Source organism: Siphateles boraxobius, unplaced genomic scaffold (assembly GCF_051911475.1).
Source record: "Siphateles boraxobius isolate OS27281-9 unplaced genomic scaffold, OSU_SipBor_1 9, whole genome shotgun sequence".
Classification (NCBI taxonomy): domain Eukaryota; kingdom Metazoa; phylum Chordata; class Actinopteri; order Cypriniformes; family Leuciscidae; genus Siphateles; species Siphateles boraxobius.
In genome coordinates, this window is record NW_027509219.1 from 29,295,491 (window position 1) to 29,316,173 (window position 20,683).

Genomic DNA, 20,683 nt, shown 5'->3' on the forward strand with positions numbered 1-20,683 from the left:
ATGAAAATATGCAATAAATAACATCAATAGCAATAGAGGTTAAAATTTAAGGTACTCTAATATGTAATTATTATTTACGTCATTTTAAAAAGTTTAAGATTAATTTAATATCAATGTCACATATAAGATTATGTATGTATTTATTAAATAAAGTACCTTTTTCAACTTAGGAAATGCGTCGAATATATAAGAGCAAATGGGATTAGAAATGCCAGGCAACCGCGCCCTCTGCTGGACATCTTTTAAATAGCAAGGCCAGAAAATGAACTCGTCCTGGTTCGGTAATGTTACGAAAATATACGAGGAGTGCTTCGGCTTCGTTCGGAAACTTTACGGAAATACACGATCGATGAACACTCCGCGACAAAAGGCTTTCGCCAAAGTACCAAAAAGACGGGAGTGCCTATTGGTCACCACGAGATACAGCACACTCCAATCCTGACTGCTGAGGCGAGGCCATTCGAGATGCTCAAACATGAAATGAGGTTGTGTTGTAGAAAAACTTTCTGAGCATTTTTCGAAAGGTTAAACTGAAAGGTACGTGACTTTCATCTTACAACTTCTGTCATTAGCAACGGTGCTTCTGTTATGTAATGCATTTTATATGCGAGAACCTGCGTAAAATTATGACTGCATTGCGCTTCTCTGAGTTTGAAGAGAATTATGACGTCTTCATTTATTTTATGCTTTTTTTTAAGGATAACCTACATTCTGCGTAAACATAAGAAAATTAGTTTTTATATAATTTAGTTTTTCTAAATGTTCTGATAAGAAAAAAACAGTACATAGTCTTATTGATAAATGAGATGGCAAAATGGTTATTATAGCCTAATTAAAATTATAATAAATGATGGTAACACCTTATTGTAAGGTGACAGTTATATGTACGTATAGCAACAACAGTAAATCATGAATAATTACAAGTAACTAACCCTAAACCAAACTCTAACCATAACTCTATAGTAAGTGCGTGTAGTTAATATTGCTCAGTACTTAATTGAGGAAGTAAGTACAATGTAACTACGACATCTTCAACGAAAATGTAACCTAAATTATTATTATAATTATTGTATAAAAGAACACTTATTTGTATTAATAAAATGCAAATAAATTATATTTCCCTTTTAATGACAATGAAAGTGTCTGCCTTCAGCAGCTTTTTAACCTTCATCCAACACCTTACACTCACACTACACGCAGGGTCCTGGTTTAATTCGCTTAAAGGATCAGTGGCTCCTTGTGTTCGTTCACGTGGTTTATGTGTCCGAATCTGTCAATACCTCTAATCTGTCCCTATTCCCGACCTGACACGTGGTTGTGACACTGCCAACACTTTGCCAGGCTGAAAACAAGTAGGGCCTACATAAGTGGTTAAGTTAGGATGTTGCCATGCAGTTTCTTGAGTGTTATAGGCGGTTACTAGGGTGTTGCTAACGTGGTTTCTTGAGTGTTCTGATAGTTGTTGTTGTTGTTGTAATAATTAGAAATGGCCAAATTGGACCACTCTGTGTGTTGTTAGAATGACAAATAGGTTTTAGGTTGGTCTGCTTCAGCGATCTAACAGCGCTCGTCAATGAAAAAAAAAAGATTGAGATGGCCAATAAAATCAAAGTACGGGTTTACAGTCAGTGTTGCCAACTTAGCAATTTTGTTGCTAGATTTAGCAACTTTTTAGACCACCCTAGCAACTTTTTTTTTCAAAAAGCACCTAGCAACAAATTTAGCAATTTTTCAAATTTATTTGGCAACTTTTGGAAAGTGACTCTAATCCAAACAATACGCGTACAAGCTAGCGAAATAGACTGAACGGTTCATTCCTAATTCCTTGAAATCGCTGTGAAAACCGGAAGACAAAATACAACGAGTGCAGGGGCGGGGCTTCATAACAGAGGCTGCGGGCAACGGTATAGCGCGCATTTCACATTTTTGGTTAAATAATTTAAAAACATTTCATGTGTAGTTTCACTGGTTAAGAAAATAGCCTACATAAAATGTAACTGTTCAAAAGTGTTTACCTGTTCAATATCATTCAAAATAAAATAAAAATCTGCATGAAAAAGTGTTGTTTGTATTACATTTACAAATGCTGTATATATATATATATATATATATATTACAAAAAAATCTAACTTAGCATTTCAAATTATATCTATGTATTACATAATGGTGTAGTTTTGTGTTGCGATTACGTAATGACGTCATAACCCCATGACATCATTACGTCATTTAGCAACTTTTAACAACAAATCGATCTAGCTTTAGCAACTTCCCCTGAAAGTGAGTTGGCAACAGTGTTTACAGTTTACAGAAGCAGAGTGTGAATGCCGGAGAACGTTCCCTGATTGATGTAGTGCATTTTTAGGGCACCATTTTAGGCTACTGTAAATGGGACTTTCAGCTACTTTATTAATCATGTTAATTCGCCTAAGTCAGCAGTTTTAATTCATCATAAATAAATGAAAGCAAGTTAATTAGAGCCTAAAAAAAACAAGTGCATATTGCACACCAGAGGAACATGACTGTTCAGAGTAGCTGATCATTAATTAAATCGAATCAGAGTCTGGCCGAGTTGTGTTATAGGCTCCCTAAGGATGTAAGTGGTTCTTGGTCCACCTTGTAAAAATACAGACTTTAAACTCCATTTATCATGTCAATTCGACAGGTATAGTTAATCATAAGTAAATGTAAGTACGCTGGCTGAAGTGGTTTCTCTTGTGTGACATTGCTTTAATTTGCCAAAACAACATAAATTGAAGGAACTTGCCTAAATTTACTGTATTTGTGAAACATATAGTATCAATGCTTTTTTCTCAGTGTATCTTGTAAATGTACAGACTTCTTCATTTATAGGAAACCTGTTTTATTCTTCCTTTATTCTTATTGTCAAAAAAAAAGAAAAAAGAAAAATACAGTTAATCTGAAAAATTCATGTTACAGTGATGTCCAAAAGTGTGAACATTGATATTTTAAACCTGGAAATAAACAGTATTTTCTTTTGTATCTTTTCTTTATTTATGGAACATTGCACTATTTATAATGGAAGCAATAGGCCTAAATAAATAAAAATATGATTGCAACTTTTTATCTCACAATTGCAAGTTTACATCTCAATTCTGTCTTTTTTTTTCTCACAATTGTAAGATATAGACTCACAATCGTGAGATAAAAAATGCATTTACCTTTTTTTTTTTTTAGTTGCGGGAACAAGCTTCCATAATTTATTCTAAATGATTTATCTGTGTATATCATCATTTAAAAAAAAAAAAGATGTATTCATGTGCCTCCTAATCTTTAATTAAAATACCTCCCCCCCCCCCCTCTTGCAGTGACGTCTGTTAGTGGCACAAGGGCGGGATCAACCTGTCACTCACATGAGAGCAACCAATAGCAAACCACAGATATCCAACCATCCAATCAATTCTTTGAGAAGTCGTTTCACTCTGATATACAGTACGTCACAATAGGGAAGAAAAGACTATCACAAATTCTGTTCATGCTAACTTTAAAACAAAGAAATATTATGACAAAACGATGAAGAAATATTTATTATATGGCACTATCTAGGTTACAAATTAAATAATTCTCAAATCATGCCTAAAGAATGATCATCACGTTTCTGTCATTAAAGCAAAAGACAAACCAAATTTGAAGACATCATGAAATTTATGTTTATTTTTTTGCACTCAAATTGTCATGCTGTTTTTTCATACATTTTCATTTGTAATGAAAAAATGAAGTCTAAAATTAGAGAAATTTGAAATAGAAGCCATTTCACTAGTTGTCTCAGACATTTGGACTATGTTGTGTGTATATTATAAGCTGCTTTTTAACATTTAGTTTCTGAAGATTTGGGAATGGGCTGGGAGTTGAGGTGCTTTGGCAGGTTGTGTGGGTGTGCTGGAGAAACGCTGAGAAGACGTGCTGATTCGGCACAACCGCATCCCACTCTGTACCCGAGCTTCCATTAAAAGTGCTCTCGCTGCTTCCGCGGGTCTCTCTGGACCTGCAGGACCCACTGTCGGAACAAGCTAAACGGAGCAGAGCCGCAGAGTGATCAAAAAATATTGCGTTGTTGCAGGTTGAGTCTGTTGAGTTTGCTGAGTTTTGAGAAAAAGGCTTTTTACAAACCCCTCCCATCCGTCTCAGCTGCTACACTCCCTCATTTACATCATCAGATCTTAAACATCTCAAATCTCTCTCTTTTCCTCTCTTGCTGTATTGTACACACCGTTACTTTCAGGTTTCTAACAGGGTCACGTCAGCCTGCCGATATGATGAAAGATTGCCTTCAGTTCCTCATTGAGCCAGCAAAGAAGCTAAAGTTTCGTCTCAAGGTACAGTGTGTCGTTCATTTATTCATTTAATCAAAGGGTTTATCAGTAAAATAATTTGCTTTTTTTTTTTTTTTTTTAGTGACAGGCAAGTATGCAGTATTGGCCAAAAGTGATGTCATTGCTTTTAATGTCCCTATAAGTTCAAGTACCATCAAAATATGAGGAAAATATTTAATATTTTTTAAATTTGACGGAATAACAAAACATTAAACTTGATTGAGGTATTTATGTGACAAACTGCAGTTACAGGTTTAATTTTACTATGCAAAAAAAATAATCCAAAGAAAAACTAAAAGCTCTCAGGAAAAAGCATACATTGACTACAGCATAATCAGTTTTGCATTAAAAACTAGGTTACACTTTATTTTAAGGTGACAGTTATTGTACTTACTCAAATAAGTACTGAGTAACATGAATTAACTACATGTACTGACTATAGACTCAAGGTATGGTTAGGGTTAGTTGTAATTATCTATAATTTACTTTTATTACTATAGTAGTACATGAAGTAACATTTAACTACATCACATTAAAATAAAGTGTTACCAAAAATTATGTCCGTACAATTTGGCATGTCTCATTGGGTTATCACAAATAAAACAATTGACTCCAAGCACAACTACGCAATATGCTTGCAAAATCATTAACACATTTGTAATAATATTTGAATAAAGGTTGAAGATGTTAATTTTCCTTGGCGTGACATCCCTTTTGGCCACTACTGTATGTCAGATGAGTTGATTTTTATTAAAACTAACTTATTTGTGGCATAATTTCCACCACCACCACCATAAAATTTTTGCATGCTATTAAAGTAGTATACTTGTTTTTCAATGAGATGAGATGTGTACATTATGTATGTAATTTGGTAAAAACTTATGCCGGAAGTGTGATTATAATATGTAATTATTTATTTACTATGAACATTTTATTTAATTTTGTTTGAGTAGTAGAGCTGCACGATTCTGGGTAAATTGAGAATCACATTATTGTTATTTTTTATTCATAGAGATCATCACGATTCTCCCACAATTCTAAACAGACAATTAAACAAAATAACATGTAATTGAGGAGAGGTTCTGACAAAATTTAATTGCTTGTAAAATCATTTGAAATAGTTATTTTCTAAAAATTGCTTTAAATGAATGATTCAATGAATCAGTCATAAATACTTCACTTGTTTCATTACTGTCAGGTTGAGTGCAGGAGGCCGAAGATGAGGAAACGGGAAACTGCAATGTAGTTAATTTATTTACTAAATCCACTTTCAAAGAAAACATACAGGCACATGGGAATATACTCCAGGACTTCAGAATCAGGACACACAACCATACGTAGACGACGACCAACAAACACTGAGGGAAAACACAAGGCTTAAATGAACAGGGACTAATGGGAAGATAAACTGAACACAGGTGAAGGGAATAGCTAATTAGACAAGAGCGGGAAAACTAACAGGACTGAACCAAAATCACAAAGACAGGGGGAAACAATCTCAAAACTGAACTAAAACACATTGAATGGTGACAGTACCTCCCCCCTCCCCGAAGGCGCGTCCTCGCGCCGTATAACATCCAAAGGGGTGGGAGGGTGGGCGCCCTTGAGGCTGACGAGGGCATGGTGGTGCAGGGACGGGAAGCCTCCAGGGCGGAGCTGGTAACTCGGGGAACCGGGGTGGAACAGGCTGTGGGCGTGGCCAGGGCGGAGCAGGCTGTGGGCGTGGCCAGGGCGGAGCAGGCTGTGGGCGTGGCCAGGGCAGAGCAGGCTGTGGGCGTGGCCCGGGCGGAGCAGGCTGTGGGCGTGGCCATGGCGGAGCAGGCTGTGGGCGTGGCCAAGGCAGAGCAGGCTGTGGGCGTGGCCACGGCGGAGCAGGCTGTGGGCGTGGCCAAGGCGGAGCTGTGGGACCCTCGGGCGTCCAGGGCGGAGCTGTGTGACCCTCGGGCGTCCAGGGCGGAGCTGTGGGACCCTCGGGCGTCCAGGGCGGAGCTGTGGGACCCTCGGGCGTCCAGGGTGGAGCTGTGGGACCCTCGGGCGTCCAGGGCGGAGCTGTGGGACCCTCGGGCGTCCAGGGCGGAGTTGTGGGACCCTCGGGCGTCCAGGGCGGAGCTGTCGGACCCTCGGGCGTCCATGGCGGTGAGGACCCTTCGGGTGACCATGGCGGTGAGGACCCTTCGGGCGGCCATGGCGGTGAGGACCCTTCGGGCGGCCATGGCGGTGAGGACCCTTCGGGCGGCCATGGCGGTGAGGACCCTTCGGGTGGCCATGGCGGTGAGGACCCTTCGGGTGGGCGCCCCCCCAAAATTTTAATGGGGAAATTGACAGGAAAGGGGGGATCCGGCAGCAAAGAGGGTCTTGGGCTGGGCAGGACCAGCGGAGGATCAGTGGGCTCTGGTGCAGGATCAGCGGGCTCTGGCGCAGGATCAGCGGGCTCTGGCGCAGGATCAGCGGGCTCTGGCGCAGGATCAGCGGGCTCTGGCGCAGGATCAGCGGGCTCTGGCGCAGGATCAGCGGGCTCTGGCGCAGGCTCTTGCTCGAAGACTGGCTCTGGTTCTTGCTCGAAGACTGGCTCTGGCTCTTGATCGAAGACTGGCTCTGGCTCTTGCTCGAAGACTGGCTCTGGCTCTTGCTCGAAGACTGGCACATCATGGGACTCGGAACTGGACGGGGCCAGCACATCATGGGACTCGGAACTGGACGGGGCCAGCACATCATGGGACTCGGAACTGGACGGGGCCAGCACATCATGGGACTCGGAACTGGACGGGGCCAGCACATCATGGGACTCGGAACTGGACGGGGCCAGCACATCATGGGACTCGGAACTGGACGGGGCCAGCACATCACGGGACTCGGAACTGGATTCATGGGCCATCGTTGATGTATGTGTTGCCCACACACACAGAATAGCCGTAGACACTACTATCAGTGCTGTGTCTTCATGAGCTGGCTCAAGTGCGGCGTGCTCAGGCTCTGGTGGGCAGGCGATGGGCTCAGGCTCTGGTGGGCAGGCGATGGGCTCAGGCTCTGGTGGGCAGGCGATGGGCTCAGGCTCTGGTGGGCAGGCGATGGGCTCAGGCTCTGGTGGGCAGGCGATGGGCATGGTGATCAGAGTCAGTGATGAGGCTTATGGGAAATGTAGTGCGAGTATGAGAGTCAATATTCGGGTGAGGGCTCCCTCTGCTGGCCAGGGAGGGAGGTTGCGGAGTCCGGGATTGTGACAATTACTGTCTAGATGAATCAGTGTTTTTGAACAAATCTCTTGAATGAATAATTCAATGACTCAGTCATAAATAGGCTACTTCACTTGTTTTATTACTGGATACAATCATTATTTGAAGCGCTATCTTGATTGTTTCCGTAGACATCAGTTTATATCTGAACTATAAACTTTTATCCCAGTACTTCTGTGATAAATTGAATATTTCGTCCACAGAAATAATGATACTTTTAAAATACTGTTTGTGAAGCTGTTTCATACCTATACCTGAAGCTGCTCTCTGGCTCAGCGGCAGCGCAAACACAGATTTAAATGTTCCACTGGGATTTTTTTTTTAATAATTAATTGACAGCCAAATTGTTGTCATTTAGAAATAAGATTGCATGGGTGTTTGAATTGAGATCACAATCTTTTAACAATTAATTTTGCAGCTCTAGTATGTAGGATACATAATGCAGACAAAGGAGTTGGCAGTTATAATCCAACATGTTTAACTATGATTTCATGTTATCAGACACAATTGCATTATTTGAGATGTGGTGAAAATGTTCATGAATTTCAAAAAAAAAAATTAATATAAAAGTTCAGCTATTACATTCCCTGGTGTAGCTTTAGTTACTCCATAGTTTCCAAATCTCTGTACAGGAGACGCGGAAAAGAGTGAAACTTGTAAAGAAAGAGCCATTAACAGAGAGTCAGCTGTTTATAATGGAGCTCGCGCGAGAACTCAACAGGATCTGTCAGGTGAGACAAATATATTATTGCATTGTGCCTGGCTTTTCTTTAGCCAAGATCAATGAATGAATTCACTGCCATCAGCTCAGAGATTTCCTATAGATTTCTACACATTTTCGAACTCTCTGTTGGAACCTCTTATGCTGATGTCTTTCAGAGGACATATATTCTGGCTCACATCTGGACCGGAGAGGACGTGTGGCCTCCGCACACCTGTCGAGAGTTCATTGTGGAGACCGCCAACGTTCTGGAGATGAAGGTTAGAGAACATGAACTCAATCACAGGCAGAGGAATTTACTGAATTGCACTTCAACACACAACAGGAATTTAATTTGTTCAACACAACACAAGAACAGTTCTATGCTTATGTGTCCTGTTAAAGGTTTCTATCTTCTATCTCTATCTATAAGCTGCTTCATCAAGACTAAAATAGATTACTTATTCTGTCATGGTCCATATAACTGATTACATTTATTAATGTATAACAGAATAGCTGATAATATTTTAGAAAAATATTATTGAAATTTGTATTTAATATACAATTGTAATTTTATACTATAACTGTAATTTATACTATACTATAAATTATACTATATTTCTTTTACTAATTTATAATAATTATAATTGTATGCACTACCGTTCAAAAGTTTGGGGTCGGTAAGATTTTTTAAATGTTTTTGAAGAAGTTCTTATGCTCACTAAGGCTGCATTTATTCAATCAAAAATACTGTAAAAACACTAATATTGTAAAATATTATTACATTTTAAAAGTTTTCTATTTTAACATATTTTGAAATGTAATTTATTCCTGTGACCGTAAAGCTGAGTTTTCAGCTTCATTAATAAATAATTCTAATATGATTATTTGCTGCTCAAAAAACATTTCTGATTATTATTAATGTTAAAAACACTTGTGCTGCTAATATTTTTGTGTAAACTGTGATACTTTTGTTTCAGGATTCTTTGATGAATAGAAAGTTCAGAAGAACAGAATTTATATGAGATAGAAATCTTTTGCAACATTGTAAATGTCTTTACTGTCTCCTTTTATCAATTGAATGTGTCATTGCTGAATAAATATTAATCTCTTAAAAAAAATCTCTTACTGACCCCAAACTTTTGAATGGTAGTGTATAGATAATAAAAGTTTAAAATTAAGTGAAATTTATAATAAAATATAAATGACCTTTATGTTGTGTGTATAATAATAATTTTGGGGTAACTCATACTAAAAATATATATATATATATATAAAATATATTTAATAAAATATATATATATATGTATAATAAATATATAATATATATATTATAATAAAATATTAATAATATTTTTTTTATTATATATATATATATATATATATAAGTTAAATTAATTTTAAATTTACTTCCTTAAATTAAAATGATAATCTTTCATCTGATTTTCAACCTACATTTAAGTTCAGGATATAAATAAAATGGTAACAAATATTCTCATTTCATTTTTTTAATGGTGCACAACCTTGTTCCTCAGCAAATAAACTCACCGTCCTGTATTAATTTGTCTGCATCCAATAGGAGATACACACTGTTTTTCAGACAGCTGTTATTCTCAGGATCTGCATGACTTTAATTACAGGCTGATGTTGGTTGGTTAGAACCGTGTGGTATATTTAGATAAAATCCTGCTTTAGACTCAAAGTGCCACCAGTCCCCATAGTAACCAGCTAGTCTGTTTATATTAGGCTGACTGACAGGTCCAGTGGCTTAAGGGTTTAAAATTCTGTGTCAGTTTTCAAAGGATCAAGCTCTAATCATGGTTTGTAAGTTATAGTATACTGTAGTCCGCAGCACTTTTGTGTCCTTGAGAAAAGTGTTGAGCTGTAGTTCACTCCAGGGCGTCCGCCTCTCGGATTTTGTGTACTTTTAAAAAAGCTTGTTGTCAGCACATTTCTTCTGAGAAATCAAAGTAATTGATTTGAGTCAGACACGGGCTGTTTATTAAAAAGTTTACTGCGTCATAAATGTCAGCTCAAGGGGCTGCATAGGCCTCTAGTTACTGAGGCAATTATTTTCAGAATCACTGATACTGAATCAAACATGTTGCAACATTGAAACTGACCCTTCACAAAGACGACCCCCCCTCACCCCCACCCCTCACCCCAGTTACTGTTGCTACGTTCAACAAACCATGGCACTCTCATGTCACACATCATGTTTGGAGCAAAGCGCAAAGAGGACACTAACGTGCCAACAGACAAGACAGAGCAGGTTACTTTTGGTATGAAAGAAGGTCTCAGCTTTAAAAAAAATTAAGAAATTCTAACAATAAATATAATTTTGTAGTTCTTTAATGTGACGTGACAGATCGCTGTAGCGGCATGTGAACCAATCATTTCTTCCTACTAGCTATAGCACAAAATATACAGGAATGAACATCAGAAGGTATGTTGTTTCAACCGCGGAAAGTTGTAAATACGCTCCATTTTCAAGTTTCAAGTTACCACCGACGGTAATCTACTAACTCTCCTGTCTGGTTTGTTTGTTGGACAAAATGATGATTGGTCAGATCGCCTGTCAATTAAACTCCCGGCGAAGGGTGAATTGCATTAATGATACGTTTACATGACAACAATGTACTTAAAACAGAAACGTTTTTCTATTGGGTTTTTTCTAGTTGTCAAAAAGATCCCCGTTCAAACGGATCCATGATTACGATTAAAAACGCTGTATTATTCATGCCAGGCCAGTAGTTTTTAGTTGAAATAAGTGTTGTGTAAATGACCCCTGAGTTTTGAATCCATCGTCATGTGTATTATGTATTCAGTCTATAGGCAGTGGCACATAGTTTTTCTTTACAAATTGACATTGCGAAACTACTGGCCTGCGTAGTACAATAATACAGCTTTTATTTATATCAGTTTTGCTGATCCACGTGAACGGGATCGTCTTGACAACGTTGTCATCTGTTTGCGAAAATCTTTTCCATTTTTAGTACATCATTGTCGAGTAAACGTGCCCTGAATGTCTAAATGGGGTTGCCAAGGTTAAAGGAATAGTTCACCCTAAAATGATAAGCCATTAGACTGATTTTCTTTCACAAAAAGATAATTTTAAAAATCGTTCTCACATTTTTCTATACAGTAATGAATGGGGACTGGAGATTTCAATATTCAAATACAACATAAAAGTATCATAAAATTCCAAGTCTTGTGTTTTTTCACGCTGTGCAGGAAAATACGGAGAAGCCCATTCAACTTTATACCGATCTGCATCCTGAAAAGCGGGACTGGAAGAGTAATTTACTGAGCATGCTTGAGCAGGGAGGAGAGCATGACATGGGCTCATATAAAAGGATCATCATGGACTGGACCAGAGGACAACGCAACAGACACCCGGTGAGGATCAGAAACATCTGCACATACAATACCAACTATTTTCTCAACCTCATGAAGTGCATCCTGGGGTGCTTTTTAAACCGTATTGAAGGAGTACATGTACATGTAACACACGTATTTATCTTGAGAAAGAAATTCATTGGAAGGCGTAAGTTATATTTGTCTACAAAACTAATTTCAGTTATTTAAGCATAAGCCTTTATATCAAAAAGTTTGTTAGATCCTGAGAAACATACATTCAATCAAGCATGTGCAAACTCTTGGCTGGTAATGTTTAGTGTGCCTCTATATCGCAAAAACATTTATATCGGTAAATATATTAATGGTTACAACATTCTATCTCTTTGTCAGGGGTAATTTGTTTGTGAATGTGTAATTTAATATCAATCTATGCTGTAAATTAAGTGTGATTCTCTGGCTCTCTCTCTCTCTCTGTCTATGGGTCTTAGTCTTGGGTTGCTCTCTGATTAAGTATTAGGATATTAACCTTGCTATGATCCTCGTCCGACTGTGTTGATTACAAATGACCTCACTGACTGACCTGAGAGAGACATGCACAACCCGTTAAGATGTATAAATGGAAACTCACCATTGCCTTGTACAGTTTTTCAATTAAAATAATGACAGGTTTGACAAACACTTCTAGCTTACTGCGTAGTGTACACTTTATACTACCTACAATTTTAATAGTATGTAAAACAGTATGCATTATGCAACAATACTTAAATAAATGTTGTGCACTGTGTTATTAAAGGGTAACTAAACCCCTGGTCAGAGCCCGACTCTACCCACTGGCAATATTTGAAAATTCTGGAAAAGTGGGCAGAGCCCAGCGGAGGGGGGCGTGCACCTGAGACGCATCTGTCTGTATGGAACTTGCCTACGTCACCAACAACCCCTTTTGTCACGAACCACCCCAAACATCCAATAGGAAAATTCAACTGCAGTAGCCACCGTTCAACCTGAAGAGGGCAGCACTCTATTTAATTGTAGAATTAAAACAATTTATACACAAATGTCAAAAAAGTTACTTGAATCAATGAACAGTACTAATAAAGCCCCATTCTTACAGATCATTAACTAAAAAAATTTGGTTTAGGGTTTAGTTACCCTTTAACCGCAATCCAGCTAACAGAAATATGTTCTACGTTTTGTTAAAGTTCTCATGTAGGGATGATGTCAAAACCCGGGAGACTAATTTGCCACTGGTTCCCTCGAGTCAATTACACACTCCCATATCGAAAACGTGAATTTTCAAGCTGTTTTAAAAAAACACACATTTTTCTAATAAGTAACTATATACTATAAGAGCATTTCAGGTGTGAGTTTGTGCAGTTTACATTTGAGAACAAGACGTTCAAGTATCATCAAGTTGTTTACTACAGACCTTATTTCATTCATAAATTGTAAAACCCCACTATAAAAACCCATAGGAACATTTCAAGGGAACCAGTGGGCTGGTTTTGATGGCATCCCTGCATCCTGTCATCATTTACTCACCCTCATGTTGTTCCAAACCTGTATGAGTTTCTTTCGTCTGTTGAACACAAAAGACGATATCTGAAGAATTTTGGTAACCAGACAGTTGACGGTAGCCATTGACTTACTATGTAAGTCAATGGCTACCGTCAACTGTTTGATTCTTCAAAATATCTTCTTTTAGCTCAACAGAAGAAAGAAACTCTTACAGGTTTGGAACAACATGAGGGTGAGTAAATTATGACAGGATTTTCATTTTTGGGTGAATTATCCCTTTTTTAGTCTTAGCCACATTGTTTACACTCTTCGAGGAAGTCAACCTTCAAATAGCTAACTAATAGTTGTCACACATTAACCTGGATAGGAGAAAGCATTTCAACATCGACAAAATTACACACCTTTAAGTCTATAGGGACATGTATCCTTTCAATAATATAGCATCAGCTTTCTGATGCCAAATCAATAATTCATTCATCTCTTAGAGTCCTCTTAGGAATCATTTGTGTGTAACTCAATATCAGTAAATACTGTTAGTGAAGTATCATCTCTCATTACAAAAAAGTCCACTGTGACACATGCACACAAATAAACTTTTCTGAAAACTTTGAACATTGACAGTTTCTGAAGTGCGTTTTAAAAAGATATATTTTATGATTTTTGCCTCCGGCCTCTGTCATTTATCAGTCTCTCTCTCCAGCACGGTATCTGGCCGGGTGAGGCAGTGTTGATGATGTTGGATGACGTGGAGCTGCAGTGGAAACGGGGTCACCTGTCACACCTGCAGTCTGCTGTAGAGCTGCTCATTGGCCTCGTTCTTGGGGAACACCTGGACAAGGTGTGATGCCTCTGGAAACATATACAACATTCATAGACTTGCATAAAACTCAAAATCTGCAATTTATATTTTTAACTGATCTAATAACAATCTCCATTGACATTGCAGGAGCTCATTCCAAGACTGTGGCTGGTACAAAAACAAAAGACCCAGAAGATCGGTGAGCAGGCAATGGCATTAATGCCTTAGAATTATTTTTGAAGGATAATTACCTACAGCTGCTGTAAGTGACTTCTGCACCACTAGTGGCACCAAATGAAATTGCAAAAAATAAGCTTATATTGCTTACAGTATCTCACGAAAGTGAGTTCTCCCCTCACATTTCAGCAAACATTTTAGTATATCTTCTCAAGAGACAATACTATAGAAATTAAACTTGGATATATTTTAGAGTAGTCAATGTGCTGCTTGTATAGCAGTATATATTTACCCGTCCTCTGAAAATAACTCAACATACAGCCATTAGTGTCAAAATAGCTGGCAACAAAAGTGAGTACACCCTAAGTGATAATATCTGTACGTCGTTTAACCATGCAAAGCCACATGCCCTATTTATCATTTTCATGTTTTTGTCTGCTTGACAGGACCATACAAATTTGTGTATCTTGTTTAAGAGCAGTTAAAATGTGTGCTTTGAGTACAATTCTCTCATACTGACCACTGGATGTTCAACATGGCACCTCATGGCAAAGAACTCTCTAACAAAGAACTCTGTTGCTCTCCACAAAGATGGCCTAGGCTATAAGGAGATTGGTAACACCCTGAAACTGAGTTACAGTACAGGCCAGGGTCATACAGAGGTTTTCCAAGATGGGTTCCACTCAGAACAGGCCTCGCAAGGGTCAATCACAGAAGTTGAGTCCTCGTGCTGTGCGTCAGGTGCAAAAAAACAGACGCATGAGTGCTGGCAGCATTGCTTTAGATGTTGCAGATGTTGCAGAAGCGGAAGGTCAGCTTGTCAGTGCTCATACCACACGCCGCACACTGCAACAAGTCGGTTTGCATGGCCGTCGTCCCAGAAGGAAGCCTCTTCTGAAGCTGGCTCACAAGAAGGCCCACAAACAGTTTGCTGAAAGCAACCTTTACAAGAGCATGAATTACTGGAACCATGTCCTGTGGTCTGATGAGACTAATGTTTCTCTTAATGAAGCACAGCTCCCCAGTACCAGCAGCACTCATGCAGCCCCTGACCATGATGTTACCACCACCATGCTCGACTGAAGGCAAGACACAATGTTCTTGTAACTCCTTACCAGTGTGTCGCCACACATGCTGGACACCATCTGAGCCAAACAAGTTTATCTTGGGCTACGTTCACACTGCAGGCTGAAACGACCCAATTCCGATTTTTTTTGCCCCTATGCGACCTGTATCTGATCTTTTCATGACAGTCTGAACGACACAGATCCGATCTTTTCAAATGCGACCCAGGCCACTTGGGTATGTGGTCCAAATCCGATATGTATCCGATCTTTTGAAATGCTACTTCAATCTGAACAGCCAGGTCACATGTATCCGACCCGCACATCATTGATATGCGACAAACGTCATAATTTTGCGATAAAGTAGGCGGGAATGAGAAGAAGAACAACAACTATGGCGGACAATGCTGAGACCAGTCAATGGAAGGGGAGCGAGGTTTCTGATTTAATTAATGTTTGGGGGGACAGCTCTATTCAGGCCATGTTAAGCTACTTCTGCAAACAATAAGTGACGTCGTTGACCGCTGAGTACTCTTCTGCGCATGCGGGTAACTTCTGGGTCATTTCACGTTCACACAGGAGATCACAAAAGGTTGAATTTAATTGGAAATGTGAACGGCCTTGCAAAAAAAAACTATTTTTTCAAAAAATCGGAATTGAGCATTAAGCATTGTGCACGACGCCATTGTTTCCAGCATGTACTGTGACATTCTGAAGCAGAACATGATGCCCTACCTTCAGAAACTGGGCCGAACGGCATGATAACAATCCCAAACACACCGCCAAGATGACAACTGCCTTGCTGAGGAAGCTGAAGGTGAAGGTGATGAAATGGCCAAGTATGTCTCCAGACCTGAACCCTATTGAGCACATGTGGTGATCCTCAAGCGGAAGGTGGAGAAGCGCCATGTGTCTAACAGCCAGAAGCTCCATGATGTCATTATGGAGGAGTGGAAGAGGATCCCAGCAAAAACTTTTGCAGCTCTGGTGAATCCCATGCCTAAGAGGATTAAGGCAGTGTTAGATAACAATGGTGCTCACTGCTCACACAAAATATTGACAATTTGGACACAGTTTTGACACGTTCACTTAGGGTGTACTCACTTTTGTTGCCAGCTATTTTGACAATAATCCCTGTATGTTGAGTTATTTTGAGAGGACAGTAAATATATACTGCTATACAAGCAGCACATTGACTACTCTAAAATCTATCCAAGTTTAATTTCTATAGTATTGTCCCTTGAGAAAATATACTAAAATGTTTGCTAAATGTGAGGGTTGTACTCACTTTTGTGAGATACTGTATATGTTTATGGTAGTTTCCTTCAAATGATACAGCAGTTTTATTAGATCAGACCTGAATTTCTTTGGATATTGTGAAGATGATTGGCATGTCTTGAATGGGCTTCCTGGTAATCTCTCTCTCTCTGATCTTTTTTAGATTTCACTGGCTACATTCCACACATTGGTGAGAGAGTAATAGTTTCAGCAATCAAACAATAATTTAACACTGTTTCAATGCACTGATATTCAGTGACTTGTCACTGAGGCCATCAGTGGAATAGTTTCTATTATCTTATGTAGTAACACAGAAATATTGCTCTTTGTTTCAGTGTGGAACTGGATATGTGATGCTGCAGGTATGTGTCACTGCTTTATTTTTTTGTTTAAACAAAAATATACATTCTGTTCAGGATTCTGAACGTTTAAAAGCATTTATTTGAAAAATAAATATTTTGAAACATTATAAATGCCTTGTCTTTGCTGTCACATTTGACCAATTTAATGCAGACTTGCTGAATAAAAGTATTCATTTATTTTAGAAAATCTGACCTACTTTTGAATGGACTATATATATATATTACGGAAACACTTAACTGCAACATAAAATAAAAAATAATGATAATAAAGTTGTATAATTTAGAGAATAAAGTCGAAATATTTCAACTTTATTCTCGAAATATTGAAAGAATAAAGTCGCAATATTTCAAGAATAAAGTTGAAATATTTTGAGATTAAAGTAAAAATATTTCGAGATTAATGACGAAACATTGCGAGAATACAGCCTTCCATAGACGTTCTTTTTTTTAAAGAAATGCTCTCTTGAAGTCGGACATGGATCTAAACCTAGTAGCTTTTTACTTTTATATGGGCTTTCAACAAAAGGAAATTCTACAGGTGCTAATCTACCAACATGGCATTACCATTTGTTTTAGGAAGCCTATAGACGAGCACTAAGACACGTACGAGTCAACGTGCCACATAAAGTTTAGACCAGGATAGTGGTGCTCATCTATCGCCATCTAGGTCGAGAACACTTAACAGTAACTGTGCTGTCTCCCTCTTCACCGTAAATCCTTTCTTGATACATTTTAAGTAAATAATTCTGTATCTAATCATTTGGCCGGATCCCGTGATTTCCTCAGATATAAAGCTGCATAACTCCATCCAGCCTGAAAAGTGTTTTCACCTGTAAAGTATAGGCTACTCCGGCGCAGTATATTTTGTTACGTTCTAAGACAAATGATAATGGCTTGTTGGTATAGATAGCACCTGTAGAATTTCCTTTTGTTGAAAGGCAAGCCCAGATAAAAGTAAAAAGCTACTATTATATTTAGATCCATGTACGAGGCAGTTCGACTTCAGGAGTGCATTTACTAAAAGAAAACAGAACTTTTACAGAAGACTGTAGACTATTCTCGTAATTTTTACTTTATTTTCAACATATTACGACTTTAATCTCAAAATGTTTCAACTTTAATCTCCAAATATTTCTACTTTAATCTTGAAATGTTATGACTATTCACGTAATGTTAGATTTTTTTTCACTGATTTTTTTATTTATAATGACAAATGGTGGACAATATGAGAAAAATAAAGATGTTTTTAAGTAGTGGTAGAAAAATAAAATATTTTTTTCTGAATATTTGTATCTGTATGCTGTGTATTTTATACTTATAAGAGTATTTCATTATTATTTTAGAAATATCCTAGCATCAACATTTTTTAATTGCCATTTTTTCAATTAATTTTTTTAGATATCTAGCTTTTTTGAAAACCTTCCAAGATAAACCTAAAATCATAAATCTAACCATAGCTTGGCCTTATTTTACAGTGGAGGTAACGTTTGACCCAGAGACGGCCAATCCTGCCCTTATTCTGTCTGAGGACTGCAAGCGTATGCAGTGTGGTCTGGAGCGGCGCAGGGTCTCCTCCAGTCTGAGGTGCTTCGACGGCTGGTGGTGCTGTTTCGCCTCAGAGGGCTTCTCGGCAGGACGCCGGTACTGGGAAGTAGAAGTGGGCGACCGTGACTGGCGTCTCGGGGTGGCCAAAGAATCAGCCGTCTGCAAGGGTTACAAACCGCTCAACACTCAGAGCGGATACCTCACCCTCAGACTGGAGCGGGGATCCGAGCTCAAGGCCCTGACCGCACCGCCTACCTTCTTGCCCCGGTCGCTCATCCCGCGGAGAGTGGGAGTCTACCTTGACTATGAGGAGGGGCAGCTGTCCTTCTATGACATCCAAAAGCGCGCGCACATCTACACATACAGCGAGAGGTTCACAGAGAAGCTTTACCCTGTGTTTGGGACGGTGGAGATGGTGCGTGAGATGGTGATCAGGCCTGCAGATCTGAGGGAGCGATGTCTCTGTAAGGGACAGTGTTTGTTCTTCTAACGTTCATAACTAGCGCCCAATTGTCACGCACATGGATACGAAAAAAATCACACACCATAAAACATTCATACAGTTCATTCATTTAATCAATGCTTGGGGGTGCATAGAAGGTATATTTACGTTTTTAGAGTAGCTAAAGCTGTAATTTCTGCACCACAAAGAATAATAATAAAAAAAAAGACTTGTTAAACAGTCTGTGATTGATCAGACAAACAGATAGTCCCGCCCAAAACCCATGTCTTTAGTGCTGCAGTGATGATGGATTTTTGTAGACCAACCTGGTTCGCTTGACAAAAACAATAGGATTTTTCCAGTGGCTTTTGCGAAGCATCAAGGCTTTCCTCAACTGTATCGCAAAAGGGTTCATTAATCTAAGCTTTTGGATTATTGCAGAAAATAAGCTCTGTGACCAACAAAAGTTTATGATTCTTACACATTTTGTTCATTTTCACAAATGAACACAACTTTTATGAATTTTGAAGACTAAATTCAATCATCACATGTAAAGTAGTCTATAAACGAACTACACCACTGTCGCAACAGTTCACAACACCACGTAGCATACAAAGATGCTTTTAGTCTTTTTTAAAAAAAAAACATTTTCTTTGAAAGTTTGAGTTGGAATAGTTTGCAAGAGCACAATTATAAACACAAGGCTGTAAAATTGAATGAGTTTTCCTGTTCGGCTGATGACGTTTAATGGCCCCGACAGGTTCTTTGGCCTAAGGCTATTTCGCCACTTGTTTTGCAACTGCCTTTTTCAAGACAAGTAAAAGTTGTAAAAAAAATAAAGATAAAAAAAAACACCCCAAAACTCTGATGTATTACTGGGGTATTACTGATGTATTTTAAGTTTTAGAATGAAATGTGAAAATATCTTGATCTTGTGTTCATCACAGACCTTATTTCAAGCATTTAACCAAAAACCCATTCAAACAAACCCATTGACTTCAGGATGATGGATCCGGAAGTGATAAAATGCGAACTGGTTTCCATGTTTTGGCTTACAAAAATACCTCTTGCAGCCAGTGTTGGGGGTGTGTGCTGTGTAAACATGATGGTTACTGTAGACTAAATGTGAACATGCATTTACTCATCTCACTTACACAAAAGTGTTCCTCAAAATGAATAAAAACAACGAAATGCAAATAAAAACCTGAAATAATTAATTATTATTCATTTCACTTTTGGTGCAAAGGGGCCCTTTAAATTTGCCAAAAAATGTAACACCTTTTTTTTTTTTGGTAATTAAAAAACAAACAAGCAAGCCCAGCCCAGGTGAGTAAAGGTAACAAAAAAATTATGCAACACATTACTTTCCATTAAAAGTAACAAAGTAATGCAGTTATTACCTTTTTAGGGAGTAACGCAATATTGTAACGCATTGAAAAATCTCTTCTAATCAACTCACATTTGATAGAATGTTCAGCATTCAAAATTTAACACAGCGATTGTGTCATTGTAATATAGCATACTGAATTGTGATTTATTTGCATCTGCTTACCCATATATGTTTACCCATTCATTATATTTAGGAGTACAGCCAAAAGAAAATGATTATAATTAACCCAACCCAAGGCCTAAAACCTAACTGTTCTTTTGATGTCCTGTTCTCTTAGGAAATGCAAATCTAGTTTTAACAAGTATTGGATGTAATCACGTCTTACTCCATGTTTGTTTGTTTATTTTTCAGTAACATAAGAACGCATATAGAGGGCACTGTCAGCTCGTACTCGTTTATTCAACGTAAATTCAGATTGTCCACACGGTGCTAAAAACAGTTGATTGCACCTAAATCGGTTTCTAATAAACAAAGCTAACACAATATG

General features: G+C 38.5%; 1 protein-coding gene across 2 annotated transcripts; it reads left to right on the forward strand.

The window, feature by feature from the left end:
- The first annotated feature begins 381 nt into the window (after window positions 1–381).
- Window positions 382–20,679, forward strand: LOC143732261 (butyrophilin subfamily 1 member A1). Of its 2 annotated transcripts, XM_077223124.1 has the most exons (10): window positions 382–537; window positions 4,241–4,334; window positions 8,197–8,295; window positions 8,444–8,545; window positions 11,499–11,663; window positions 13,840–13,977; window positions 14,086–14,137; window positions 16,621–16,647; window positions 16,793–16,819; window positions 18,295–20,679. In XM_077223124.1, the coding sequence occupies exons 2-10, from the start codon at window positions 4,272–4,274 to the stop codon at window positions 18,852–18,854; spliced, it is 1,233 nt and encodes a 410-aa protein (XP_077079239.1). In that variant the 5' UTR covers window positions 382–537; window positions 4,241–4,271; the 3' UTR covers window positions 18,855–20,679. The 2 variants fall into 2 exon arrangements, with proteins under 2 accessions (XP_077079239.1, XP_077079240.1); XM_077223125.1 differs by lacking the exons at window positions 382–537; window positions 4,241–4,334; window positions 8,197–8,295; window positions 8,444–8,545 and adding an exon at window positions 10,442–10,546.
- The last annotated feature ends 4 nt before the right edge of the window (window positions 20,680–20,683 follow it).